The sequence below is a fragment of the Mesoplodon densirostris genome, chromosome 2 (assembly GCF_025265405.1).
Source record: "Mesoplodon densirostris isolate mMesDen1 chromosome 2, mMesDen1 primary haplotype, whole genome shotgun sequence".
Lineage (NCBI taxonomy): Eukaryota > Metazoa > Chordata > Mammalia > Artiodactyla > Ziphiidae > Mesoplodon > Mesoplodon densirostris.
In genome coordinates, this window is record NC_082662.1 from 119,154,526 (window position 1) to 119,168,662 (window position 14,137).

General features: G+C 51.8%; 1 protein-coding gene across 1 annotated transcript; it reads left to right on the top strand.

The window, feature by feature from the left end:
• The first annotated feature begins 8,415 nt into the window (after positions 1-8,415).
• Positions 8,416-13,292, top strand: KCNJ9 (potassium inwardly rectifying channel subfamily J member 9). Its single transcript, XM_060090796.1, has 3 exons — positions 8,416-8,433; positions 9,459-10,365; positions 12,961-13,292. The coding sequence occupies exons 2-3, from the start codon at positions 9,516-9,518 to the stop codon at positions 13,290-13,292; spliced, it is 1,182 nt and encodes a 393-aa protein (XP_059946779.1). The 5' UTR covers positions 8,416-8,433; positions 9,459-9,515.
• The last annotated feature ends 845 nt before the right edge of the window (positions 13,293-14,137 follow it).

A 14,137-nucleotide genomic window follows, 5' to 3' on the forward strand; every position in this document is an offset into this window, starting at 1 on the left:
TGGCATGTATTACGGAAGAAAACACTTATTTCCCCATTTTTGCTCATCGTAGGTATTTAACTACTAATCAGTAACCAGTATTACCATATTGAGTTGATATACATAGTGGGGGGAAAAAGAGGAAAGGCACTTGACATTTTAGTTCAGTTCAGCCTCTAAACGCCCTATGATGGGTAAATGTCCATTTCAAATAGCCCCCATGGCGGGGGTGGGGGGCAATGGGCTGAAGATAAGCGTAGCATTTGTGGTGGGAGAAGACCTGGAGTAAATATAGAGCTGTGCCCATTCATGGTCAGCTCTGAAGGCAATGGAGAGTAAATGAAGTTTTCTTGAGCACAGGGGAGACAAAGGTAGGGCAGAATTTTAGGAACACTAATCTGCAGGGGAGGGCTTTCCTGGTGGCGCAGTGGTTGAGAGTCTGCCTGCCAATGCAGGGGACACGGGTTCGTGCCCCGGTCCGGGAAGATCCCACATGCCGCGGAGTGGCTGGGCCCGTGAGCCATGGCTGCTGAGCCTGTGCATCCAGAGCCTGTGCTCCGCAACGGGAGAGGCCGCAGCAGTGAGAGGCCTGCGTACTGCAAAAGAAAAAAACGATAATAATAATAATCTGCAGGTGAACAAAATGGTTTGACTCAAGAGGAAACATGGCAGCAATCCTAGACTTCATTCTTCCTCACCCCATCTCCCTTATCTAATCAATGCATATACTTTCTAAATCACATAAATCCCACTCCCTTCCTCTCTATCACATCATCATGCCAGTGGTCCAGGACCCCATCACCTCTCACCAGGATTACTACAGCAGCCTTCTAATGCCTACCTCTAGTCTTTCTCCATTCTAATAATCTGTCAGATCATGAAATCCTTCATTTAAGAAGAAACACCAATCTCTCTGAAACACCAATCTGACTGTGTCACTTCCCGATTTAAGCTTTCCATAGACTGCCCATTGTCTATAAGTAAAGTCCAAATTCCTAACCATGGAACAGAAGGCCTCTTTTGACCTGGACCTGGTGCCATTCCAGCCTCATCTTCTTCCACTGCCCCTACACACCCCAACATACTGCTGTTTCCTCCTCCAATACCCAAGTTTCAGTCTTATGTTCTCTTTCCATGTCATGCTCCTGGACCTTTCGTCACTTACATGGCTCCAACTATCGTTCCTGAGTTATACCCAAATCTCTACCTTCAGCCTTAGGCTCTCTTTAGAGCATTACCTCCACAGTTCCAGTGGCTGGCAGGGGATTTCCACTCCAACTGGACAGGCCCCAAACTGAACTCATCCTCTTCCTCCTCAAGGCTGGGAGTTCTCATGACTCCCTTCCTTACTTCTGTGTTCCTCCCAGTTGATCAGATTAAAAAGCTAAAAATCATCTTCACTCTTCACCCTTACCCTATCTTCCATCCATTGACATGTCAACAAAACCACCAAATTCTGTCAAGTCTCCCTTTGTTCTATCTCTCTAGGATATCCTTTCTCATTTCATGCCTACTATTAGGATCAGGAAGGTCACTAGCAGCCCAGGACCTTGACCCACCCTTCACCCTTCTCTCTAGTCTCAAAGGAAGAGGTAACCTGTATTCACAATGTCAGTCCCTGTGCCTGTGGATCAAAACCCCAAACTGGTGGCCCTTGCTTGCAGGTCACAGTCCACACTCCTCAGCTCGACATTTGGAGTACTCCTCTGAGAGAGGAGGGAAGAAAGAATCAAAGGGCAGGAGCAGAAAGTGATACCTGGTGGTGAAGAAGTCTCTGCAGAAGTTCCTTCCAAATGGTTTTCACTTTTCTGTAGTTCAGAAAAGTCATTTACTGAAACTCAGGGTGGCGGTGGGACTGAGCAATTAGAAAGCATTTAGAAGTTCCAGGACAGCAGGTGTGCAGAGGTTGTGGAAAAAGACACAGATAGCTTGAACGGCACTGTAAGTTTCTAATTTTACAAGAGTGATTTAAATTGAGTTTTTGTTCTTAAATTATGTTTTATAGCATACACACAGATATCCATCATGTATACATTCCTTTGTACATATCAAATGTCAGTTTTTAATTTCTAAGTCTTTTTACAAAAGAAAGAAGTCCTAGGACTGTCACTAGGAGCCCAATAGGGAATCAATAATAAACGGCATAGGAAATTCATATTTGTGAGTGTTGACTATGCAAGATATACATATTACTTGAGATGGAGAAACTGTGGTTCAGAGAGTTTCAGCAGCTCGCCTATGGTAACATAGCTAGAAAGTATTAGATTTGGAATTTGAATCCACGTACGTTGAACTCCAAAGCTTGTCTCGAGGTAATACTAGAGTGATTTTGCATGGTTGAAACATAAACTTGTCAATATGAGCACACATTGGTATGAAAAATTTGCCAGGGTTGCGATGTCCAGTGTTCCCACACAAAATGGCAGTTAGGGGAACCATCTTTTTTTAAGGACACCCCTCTGTTTCCTCACTTTAGCAAGTTCTGTCTTTTTTTTTTTTTTTTTTTAGCGGTACGCGGGCCTCTCACTGTTGTGGCCTCTCCCTTTGCGGAGCACAGGCTCCGGACGCGCAGGCTCAGCGGCCATGGCTCACGGGCCCAGCCGCTCCGCGGCATGTGGGATCTTCCCGGACCGGGGCACGAACCCGTGTCCCCTGCATCGGCAGGCGGACCCTCAACCATTGCGCCACCAGGGAAGCCCACAAGTTCTGTCTTTCTTATTCTCAGTTGCTCCTCTCTAACTCACTCCTCCCAACTTTGGCCTCATCTCTTCTTTTACCTCATTCGTAATAGGGCAGGGGCTCCTTCAGAGCACAGAGGACAGGAGGGGTGAGTAACTTGTTTGGGAAGGAAAATCCACAAGTGGGCAGCAGTATGAGGGGCTTCTGCTGGGAAAAGCCAGTGCGGACGGAAGGGATGAGGGAAGCTTTGGGTCAGGAGGCATGAGGAGGCTCAGAATAGGCACCATATCACAGTCAGAGGGATCGGCTGGAAATAGAGATACTGACAACGCCCACCACAGGATTCCAAGGGGCATTTTAGTGTTTGGGCCCCACAAGGCTGAACAATTTCCATTAGTAGTAGGGCACCTAATAGCTGGATCATCCAGACCACAGAGGAGAAATCCAAGAGAGGGACTGAGCTACACCCCCCTACCAAGTCATGAATGCATCATTATTTAGGTATACCACCTCCTTTCAGTAAATGCGATTTACAAGAACTCACATTTATAAGACATAAGTTAGGGGATGTTTAATCACAATACCAAAGGGTTCTATCCAGAATTTCTTTAACTAGGTGGTTTCTCTAGTACCTTTCTAATTGGGTCCAATGGAGAGAAATTCTATTAAAACACCCAATATACTGTGGTAGGAGGGAGGCAACAGGGAATAAAGAAACAACCAGGGACCAGGAGCCAGGAGGCCTGGGTCTTAGTTCTGTCTATGCTCTTGGGGCCCATCCCTGACCTGTAAATTACTTGGGACCCATCCTTGTCTGTAAAGTGCTTGGGACCCATCCCTTACCTGTAAAGTGAGGATTAATTCTGGACTGCCTCTAAAGTCCATGACTTTTAAATCCTGGTCTACTTCCTCCAGTCCTATAAAGCAAGATAGACCTGTGTATGAGAAGGTTCTGATCCTCCTGCTGTCCTGAACTCAGCCAGAAGACCAGCAAAGCCCTCAGCCTCAGGAGCCCAGTGGGGCTGCATGTGTCCTGGATCTGTGCTCTGCTTCTCCCCATTTCACTCTAATATCCAGCCACATTTCACTCCTGCAAACCTATGCTCCCTCTGCTCTGAGTTTTCTAGGGCCCCATCTCCCTTGAATTTATAGAAAGTGTTATAATCTATCTGATTAGCCTCCCTACTCCATTAAGTTCATATCCTCAGCCATCTCCTGTATTCCCCATCACGCTTCCTCTCCCACCTCCAACCTTTTACCTAAGAAGTCTCATGATATTGCTCAAGGAAATCTTCCCAGATTGGTTGAGCCCAAGGCTGCCACATACAGTTGTACAGTTTGTGCACTGCATAAAGGCACCCACTGAGGGGGCAAACTGAGGACTGAACCACATTCAGTTGGCCATTCCTTGCATCATGGCTTGGAGCCGTGTCTACTGGAGGGATTCCCCTTTTATTTTTTTACGCCGAAGTACCACTTGCTACATGCCGTAAGGAGTGCATCTGCCCAGAGGGGGTTCCTTTTTTCTATTTTGTACCAAGTTTCTTTATAGACCAGCAATGTGGCCCCAGCTGTGCCCCTCCTGCCCTCAACATTCTCCAGTTCCAAACCCAATCTCCCATCGTCACAACTGTACTGACATATTTAATTGGCTCCTTGTAAAGTTGCTTTCTTTACCTCATAATACCTGAAAGCTAGGATCCTGCTTATTTTTCTGTATCCTGGTACCTAAGAAAACATTTTTTTCCCTCACTCTGTTCAAGTTCAATGATAAACAAAGAATTGAGGTTAGATACCAGGTAAAGTCCAGGACCTGCCGGATCCATAAAGCAGGGGAGGGGGTGGTGTTCTCCTTTGTCAGGAAGGCCATGCTCAAGGCAGCCTGCACTGAGGCAGGGGGCTGGCTGATACATCTTCCGGAGGACCCTGCCAGCCCTGTGATTTCCCCCTCCAGGAAATGGGGCCAGTTCTATGCAAATACGTTCTTGCCCAGGAGTTTGGTTTCTTCTCTCTGAGCTCCTGGCACAGTGGAACCAACGTGAGCAGCTGCTTGGCAGGACAGAGAAGGGCAGGCTAGCAGTCCCAAGGCTCAGGTGACAGGGCCAGGCCCAGGAGACGGGGATGTTGACTGGGGCTTTAACAGCCCTCCTGATGCCAATCTCAGGCTGAAAACTCGATATTTCCACTTGGAACAAGAAACACAGGCGAGAGGGCTGGGAGAGGAGGGCAGTGTACCAGGAGTGCCCCCTGCAGGTCTCACTGGGTGGCACCAGCACAGAGGAAGGCGGCACAGGGTAGGTGGAGATTTCAGGAGATGCCTGGGATGAAGACGATGATGATAAGAAGGAAGACCACAGCTAGCATCTACTGAGTACTTACAATGTGCCACCACTGCCTAATAAATTCCTCATGACAATCCCCCAGAGATGGATAATACAGCTGTTCTCAGTTCTTAGATGAAGAAACTGGTCAGAGTGCTTAAGTAACTTGCTGAAAGTCACCCAGCTAATAGGGGACAGAGTTGGGACTTGAACCCAGGACACTGCCTCCTGAGACTGTATTACTCAGCACCACCTTTTGCACCTTGCCAGGCCATTCCAGGAACTTCTAACCTGCTGGTATCCGTTTCTACATCGTCCTGCTTCTCTAGCTCACACCTTCCTGTTCCAACTTTAAGGCAGCTGGAGAACTGATCAATATCTTGGGTATAATAATGCTGAGACTAGCAACACCTGGCATTCGTCTACCACCCTCTGCTTTTAACTATTTCCCTGGGGAAAATAAACATTGAAGTATTTCCATTTCTCCAGTTTTTTTCCCGATTTTTATCAGTGTTCCTAAAGCTATTTCTATACAGTTATGATCAGTTTATAAGAATACTTTGGGGAATTCTCTGGCGATCCATGGTTAGGACTCCATGCTTCCACTGCAGGGGGCACAGGTTTGATCGCCGGTTGGGGAACTGGGATCCTGTAAGACATGTTCCTGTAAGACATGTGGTAAGACAAGTTTCCTGTAAGACAAGAAAGAACACTTTCATGTTCTCGTTTTTTTTTTTTTTTTTTTTGCGGCATGTGGGCCTCTCACTGTTGTGGCCTCTCCCGTTGCGGAACACGGGCTCCGGACGCGCAGGCTCAACGGCCATGGCTCACGGGCCCAGCCGCTCCGCGGCATGTGGGATCTTCCCAGACCGGGGCACGAACCCACGTCCCCTGCATCGGCAGGCAGACTCTCAACCACTGCGCCACCAGGGAAGCCCCATGTTCTGTTTTTTATGTAACAGTGTGTGTGCCTGCATGCACATTTACATATATGAACATAGTAACTGATTATATCGCTTTGCCACGAATATTGCATTACCAAGGGAACAGAGCATGGGGGTGTGACACAGGTGTATGAGTGTGACTACTTCTCTGCCGATGTCCAGCTCTGTGACATTTGGCAAATCACTTAACCTTTTTCAGTTTTAATTTTCTCATCTATAAATAGAGAAAATAAGACCTGTCTCATAGGGTATTGCCCAGGGTTGTTGAATAAGGTGTGTGTCTAGCTCAGAGCTGATGCTCAATCAATTCTTAGTAGTAGTGTTAGTATTCTGTGCTTATGTATCTTTCTCCCCCACTGGACCATGAGCTCCTGGTGGGCAGGGACTTATCCATTTCTGTAACCAGCTCCACCTAGCACATTACCTGGCATGTGGGCTCCACAAAAATTTGTTGAATGAAGAGTTAGTAAGCCCTAAACTAGCCTTTTCTCTCTGTTGGACATTTGGGTTGTTTCTAGACCTTTTGCTGTTAAGAAACTACTCCTCAAAGCCCTTCTATTTATATTCCCTCTTTCGATCTGCACACCCTGTAAAGTAGGCAGAAAGGGCTATTTGCACATATCCACATCTTGTGAAAGATGGAGCGACTGTGGCTGAGGGAAGTGAAGTGATTCCTATGGGTCACATCGCAAATCAGTGACAAAGGTTAGAACCTCTGACCCTACCTCCCTTCCTTGGGTGGATCTCTTTTCCCTCTAGCTACCTTCTTCTGGATCAGGGTGACCTCTCCAAAAACAGAGACTGTGATGGCAGGCCTGACCCAAGAGCAGCACATGCACCCAGAAGCCCAGCTGGAGGTGAATCCCTAGGAAACCAAATGCCTTATTCCCAAACACATCAAGGCCTGTATTTTCCCAGAGCAAGGAGCTTCTTAGGAAAGAGTCAGCATGCTAGCTTTTCTTTTTTTTTTTTTTTTTTTTTTCCTGAGGGGGTGAAGAGGCGAGCTCTGAGTTGTCCAGGAGGAGGAACTTTGGCTAAAAATAGCCATGGCGTATGGATCAGCCTCTAGTGGTACCCAGGACTGGGAAGGGGAGGGGGATGCTCTAGAGCTGTCGCCAGACTGGTTGCTGTGGAAACAGGAGAGGAGCAGGGGAGCCTGGGAAGTGCGGATGACACAGATAGCAAGTCCTAGTCAGAGCTGCCGCTACATTTAGGAGAAACAGCGGTGCCTGCGGCTCCCACCCTCCAAGGGGGCTGGGGTTGGGGGGAGGCGGTGTCAGGGGCATGGACGCTACACCCCCAGGGGTCTCTGCTGCCGGCTACTCTCCTCTCCACACGCTGTGAGTTGAGTTCCAGGGGACTTGGGTTTGGGCCCCTATTCCCAGGCAAGTGGGGGTTTGGGAAGAGCTGGTTCCTGAGGGAGTTTTCGCCAGATCCCCTTCCAAAAAATAAGCCCCCTTGCTGGCCAGCACTCTCTGGCCAGAGAAAGGGATATCCAGGAAAATGCAGCACTGGGGTCTTCTGGAAAGGGGGCACAGCATGCACATGAAATAAGGAGGAATAGGCTGGAGGAACAGGACTCTTTGGAGGGAAGGTGTAGAAATCGAGTCTTTGCTCTTGAGATAGAGGCAACAATTTCACACCTTTCCTTACCCATTGAGAAAGTGCAGCCCAAAGACAGGAGATAAAACACAATCAAAGTGAGGCTCACCTAGATTCCCAGGGCAATGACGGGTGAGAGAGTTCTGGGGGCCATCAGACTCTGGCGTTTCTTCCCCACACCTGGGCAGAGAAATCTGCCTCAGCAGGCAGACTGGGGGTCAGATTACCTAAGACCCTGAGATAACATCTCAAAGCCCACCTTGGCAGAAGCTGGAATAAGTGGGCCCAGGTACTTCTCTGAATGACCTGTGATCTCTAAGCCAATCGAGGACATTGTGGGCTGCAGGAAGAGAAAAAGCAAGCTCATGGTTGGGGGAGGGGAAGACCCTAATCTGCCATTGCATTGGGGTTCCTGGATCCTGTGTCCTCTGATTCCTCCTGGAAATGTAGGGGATGCCCCATCTCATTTTGGTTTTTCCTCCTGCCCTCTACCCCAGCACACACACACACACACACACACACACACACACAGCCTCCAAAGGTCTGGCTGCAGAACACCTCACTCCAGAACTTAAATCCGAGAGTGCTGGGTTTGGAGTTACATACCATACCCAGGCAGTTTCTCCCCAGGACCTGGTCAAACGTCCAGGCCATCTGTGGTCCTTATGTCACACTCTTCCCCTCCATCACCCCACCCGAGCCAGCCCAGGTTTCCTTGGAGTGGGGAAAGAGGATGATTCCCAAGAAGAAGGGAAAGCTGAAAAGTCCTGAATTCTTAACCTTTCTTCATACGAGCCATACCACCTAGGGGCCCCTGGGTGCCTAGGGAAGGGTTCTGGGTCTCTCTCTCTCAGGGCAGCCTGCAGCTCAGAGAGCTCCTCACGGGGAAGAACTTAAAGCAAAATCAGGTAGGCTTCCCTTGGAATGTGAGCTTTGCGGCATATGGAGGGGGGCTGTTTAAGGATAGTCAAGGGAGGTGGGAGGCTGGGGAGGGAGGGGCGAACTGAAGGGAGGAAGGAGGTAAAGGTGTGTGCTTAAATCACTTATCTGATTTAATGGCTCATGAAGAATAGGATACTAGAGGGCTACAAGCTTACCTTGAACTTTGTGCTTCCTTTACCCCGGCTGTCCGTGTTGATCTCATATTCTCCCGTCCTCCTGCCCATTTGCAGGCTGTCTCCACTGTGGAAATAACCTAGGGGAAATGGGGCTGACGCTACAGCCAAAATGATCATGGTCAGTCCTCAGGGAGGATTTCCAGTGGGAATTTCCCAAGGTGGGAAGGTTCAACCCTTGCCCACTGGAGATTTTTCACTCATTTTCCACCACTTTCATTTCTCCTTTGTAAGCTTGTTGAGAGGAAGAAGATGTGGGAGGGGGTAGAGTAAGCGAGGTCCAAGGAGGGAGGAACGGGAAAGACTTTGTGTCAGTCTCCAGGTGAACTTCCAAAGAGCCTGGTTAGACAGCAGGTTGAATTGCGGAGACAGGGAGGGCGGAGTGGGGCGGGGGTGACCTTCGGGCAGGGAGGGCTCTGCACAGGAGGGGAAGATTAAGCACCTGCCTCGAAGGAACCCACAGTCTAAGCGTTTCAGAAAACTCCCTCCTTGCCTGGGCCTCTCGTCTGGGGGTGGCCGTGAGGTGCTGCACAGCCCAGTTAGAGCAGTAGGACCAAGACCTCTGGTACCCCGTTTCCCTGAAAATACTCAGCCGTGCAGAGTGCGATCCAGTTCATACACACTATCCCATTTGATCTTCACGGTGTTGTGAGCTGGGCGTGGGGGCGGCTAGGGTTGTGTGTACTGTTCCCATTCTACCGATGCTGAAAGCTGAGGCTGAGACAGCAAGGGACTCGCTCTGGGCCACCCGGCCCCTGGGCGCAGGCCTGGACGTCTCGGCCTCTCCCGCGGTTCCGCTAATCTGGCCCACCTCTCAGCCCCTCCAGGCCCCGCGCCAACGCCCGGGCCGTGACCTCCCCGCCGCGGCCACGGCCATGGCGCAGGAGAACGCCGCCTTCTCGCCGGGGCCTGAGGAGCAGCCGCGGCGCCGCGGCCGCCAGCGCTACGTGGAGAAGGACGGCCGCTGCAACGTGCAGCAGGGCAACGTGCGCGAGACGTACCGCTACCTGACCGACCTGTTCACCACGCTCGTGGACCTGCAGTGGCGCCTGAGCCTGCTCTTCTTCGTGCTGGCCTACGCGCTCACCTGGCTCTTCTTCGGCGCCATCTGGTGGCTGATCGCCTACGGCCGCGGCGACCTGGAGCACCTGGAGGACACGACGTGGACGCCGTGCGTCAACAACCTCAACGGCTTCGTGGCCGCCTTCCTCTTCTCCATCGAGACGGAGACCACCATCGGCTACGGGCACCGCGTCATCACCGACCAGTGCCCCGAGGGCATCGTGCTGCTGCTGCTGCAGGCCATCCTGGGCTCCATGGTGAACGCCTTCATGGTGGGCTGCATGTTCGTCAAGATCTCGCAGCCCAACAAGCGCGCCGCCACGCTCGTCTTCTCCTCGCACGCCGTGGTGTCGCTGCGCGACGGGCGCCTCTGCCTCATGTTCCGCGTGGGCGACCTGCGCTCGTCGCACATAGTCGAGGCTTCCATCCGCGCCAAGCTCATCCGCTCGCGCCAGACGCTCGAGGGCGAGTTCATCCCGCTGCACCAGACCGACCTCAGCGTGGGCTTTGACACGGGCGACGACCGCCTCTTCCTCGTCTCACCGCTCGTCATCAGCCACGAGATCGACGCCGCCAGCCCCTTCTGGGAGGCGTCGCGCCGCGCCCTCGAGAGGGACGACTTCGAGATCGTCGTCATCCTCGAGGGCATGGTGGAAGCCACGGGTGCGGGCGGGCCGAAGGAGAAGGGAGAGGAGGAAGAGCAGGGGGAGGAGGGGAGCGGGTGGGCGGGGAATTGGGGTCAGGGCGGAGGAAGCGGGGTGGGGGTGGGGGTGGGGGGATGGAGAGGCTGGAGGAGGATGAGAGGCTGAGATGAGATGGGTTGGGAGGGGTGTATGAAAAGAGTGACCCCCCCCCGCAGAGAGCCGAGAGAAAGCTGGGAGGAATCCTCCGAAGTGGCCCTGGCCGGGGGCCCTGGGCTGAGAGGTCTGTGTCACTGGGAATAGGAGAGAGTAATGATAATAGACAACACCCAGTGCTTACTCCGTGCCCTGCACGGTTCCAAAGCACTTTACACCTCCTGGTTTATTTAATCGGTGCCCCATGAAGGTAATTTCTTCTTACTGTGCTCATTTTTCAGGGAGGAAATTGCCCCAGGGAAAGGTTAAGTTGTCCACAGTCACAAGCTAAATAAGCGGCCACGTCTGGATTGGACCCAGGCAGTCTGGCTTCAGCATTTAGGGTGCAGAGTAGGAAGGAGGGGGTTAGGTTCCAGGTTTTTCTCAATACTGAGAGGTCCAGGCCCCTGGAATGTGATGGTGCAGGTTTTCCATGGTCTGAGTTATTCCTAGGCTGGACCTTAGGGAGAGGTTGATGGCTGAGCTCACTTCTGCCTCAGTTTCCCCATCCATCAGAAGATTCGGTTTCCACTGACAAAGGATAGATGTTCTGCACATTTCAAGCCCCTTTCCAGAAGGAACTAGCAATGTACCTGCGATGTCAGAACCTCCAGCTCAGGCTTATACAGTGAAAGGTCTGGGAGCAGGTAGGATAAGACCAGTGCAGGGGCAGCAGATGAGTCCTTCGGGACTTGAGATCCGGAAGTGGAGAAGAAAACTGCAAGTGGGATAACCAAAGGCCCACCAGGGGGCCCTGCAGTTCCTGCCACTGTTGCCAGTATTGCCCTCTGCTGGCTTCTCCCAGACTGGTGCCATCAAACCCTTTTCCTGGCCCTTCATGCTGAGCCTCTACGTCACCGCTCTCTGCCTCAGTGTTCCCCACTCCTTCTCCCCACCCCCATACTCCCCTAACTCCTTCCCCTTCCCCCACTCACCCTGCTTCCTTTCCTCTCATCTCACCGGCTGGCACAATTTTGCTGGTACCTGAGAAGTACCTGCCCAACCCTCTTCTTCCTTTGTACCTCCAGCCCTTCCCTTTCTTCCTTGCAGCCCCTCTGCCCAGTGTCCCTTTTGCCTCTTCTTCCCCTCCTCTACCGGACATATGCCAGTCTTCAGCAAAGGAATGAAGAATACCCATGTCCCCAGGTTTGCTCAGGGCAGGGCTTTCAATGTTGAGAGCCAGTCTCTGGTTAGCTAATGTTCGCTCTTCTGTTCCCCCTTGTTCGGAGGTGGATATGAGCTGAGGGGAATATGAGAGATCTCAGGGTAGAAGGAAAATCACTTGCCCCGGTGGGTGTGCCCACCCCACAGGGAAAACAGGACACAGGCCCACAGCAAGGAGGACAGGGGAGGGTGGGGTGGAGGAGATAGGGAGGGGAGCTTGTTGGATTTTTCTAGAGAGACAGAGCTGGAAAGGATGGTAATATTTTGGGTGAGAGAGTCAGTATCCAAAATGCTTCTGAAAGGCAAGTATAATGAGCCAAAATCCAACAAGATGACATTTAAAACGAATAAATATAAAGTTCTACATTTAGGCTTTAAAAAATCACTTATGTAAGCACAGCATGGAAGAGCTCTGGTGAAAAAAGAATTGTGGGTTTTAGTTGGCCACAGGCAATGTGATACAGTTTCCAAAAATGTTTACGTAATGTAATCTTGGGCCCTATTAGCTAAAGCATCATGGCCAGAAGAGAGAGGTGGCGAGCCCTCTCTTATGCATGGATCAGGCCACAGTTGGAGTATTTATCATACTCAGAGTGCTTAAAGGATCCTCCTTGGCCATTCTGGTTTGCAGTCAAGAAAGTAAAATTTTTGGAAGACAGGTCACATCAGGAATGGTGGAGGGAGACAGGGATGTTCAGCCTGAAGGAGAGAAGACATGATGAAAACTGAGACTCCTGCTTTCAGACACCTGAAGGGGTGTCATACAGCAGGAGAATGAAAATAATGGTGGCAGATTTTAGCTCTGTATAAAGAACAACCCAAATATTAGAGCCGTCACACAAAGGAGTGGGCTCCTTGTGAGGTGGTGAGCTCTCAATCCTGGGATGTAATCAAGTGCAAGCTAGTTGCCCATTATTGGGAATGCTCCAGTGGGGAGCCCTGTATGGAGAGGAAAATTGGGCTAGATGATCCCCAAGGTCAGTTTCAAGGTTAAGCTTCTCTGATTGGCATCTCCAGTGGAGAGGAGGGGAGAATGTGGGCTGGAGGTTAAGAGGAGTTGGGGCAAATGGAGAGGAGGAGGGGGAGCTGGACAAGTACAAGAGTTGGGAAGGAAGAGAAAGCGGGCTGGACCAAAGGGGGTGGGTGGGGGTCCTTGAGGAGGGCTCCAGGGGAGAGTTCTAGGAATAGGGTTGTGGAATGAGGCAGGGGTGGGAAGGCTGGGGCTGGGATCTCCCTTGACCCATGACCTTACCCCCAGGAATGACATGCCAAGCTCGGAGCTCCTACCTGGTGGATGAGGTGCTGTGGGGTCACCGCTTCACGTCAGTGCTGACCCTGGAGGATGGCTTCTACGAGGTGGACTATGCCAGCTTCCACCAGACCTTTGAGGTGCCCACACCCTCATGCAGCGCCCGGGAGCTGGCTGAGGCCGCAGCCCGCCTTGACGCCCATCTCTACTGGTCCATCCCCAGCCGGCTGGACGAGAAGGTGGAGGAGGAGGGGCTGGGGGAGGGGGCGGGCGAAGAGGCTGGGGCTGACAAAGAGCAGAATGGCTGCCTGCCACCCCTGGAGAGTGAGTCCAAGGTGTGACCAGTTTCCTCCAGACCCCTGTGGCAGGGCCAGACACAAGTAACTGGGGAGCTGGTTATGGAAGGTGGAGGAGGGCGCAGGCAAGGTCCCTGGGAATGCACTAAAGCTGGGGAGCCTCCTCAGAATCTCAGGTCTGGGATCCAACATGGATGGGAGAGATCCTGATTTCAGGAGAATGGAGGGTGGGGAATGGGTAAACTTGCCAGCCTGTCTGTGTTTGACCTTCACTTCTGTTCACGCGTGGATGGATGGACAGAAGGATGGACCTATGCGGGTTGGATGAGAAGGTGGAAACAGAGAGAGACAGCCAGCCAGTGGACAGGTGAATGGGCCAACAGACCAACAGACAGGTGGTGTGCTCAGGGCTGCCGCTAACTCATAGAGCATCTTGGTGCAAATTCTAAAAAGGCGCCCTTTTCCTCCAGACTGACACTACCCCAAACTAGGGTGCGTGGCTTGGGGAGCAGAGTGTGGGCTGGATTTTAGTCCCCACTCACCTCCTCAGCCAGCTTCCCTGAGTCTGGCGCACCTGTCTCACTGGACACAGTAGCCCAAGCTGACCCAGAGGTGAGAAAGCTGGACGGAGGCGGGCAGAGATGAGGCGGGTGCCCTCCCAGCTCCACTCCTGCCACTGTGACAGGCTGAGAGGGAGGGTGAAAGGCTGCAGGGAGCCTCAGCAGGGTGTGAATGACCTTGTCCATGTGTGCAGGGAAACCGGCGATGAGGGAGATGCCAGAGCTGGGGCCCTGGGGCAGGGCCTAGGAAAGGCGAACAAGGGATGGCTATTTTCTGACAGTGAAGTGAGGTCTCGTGAGTACCACTGCAGGGGCGGGAGGGGATAGAGA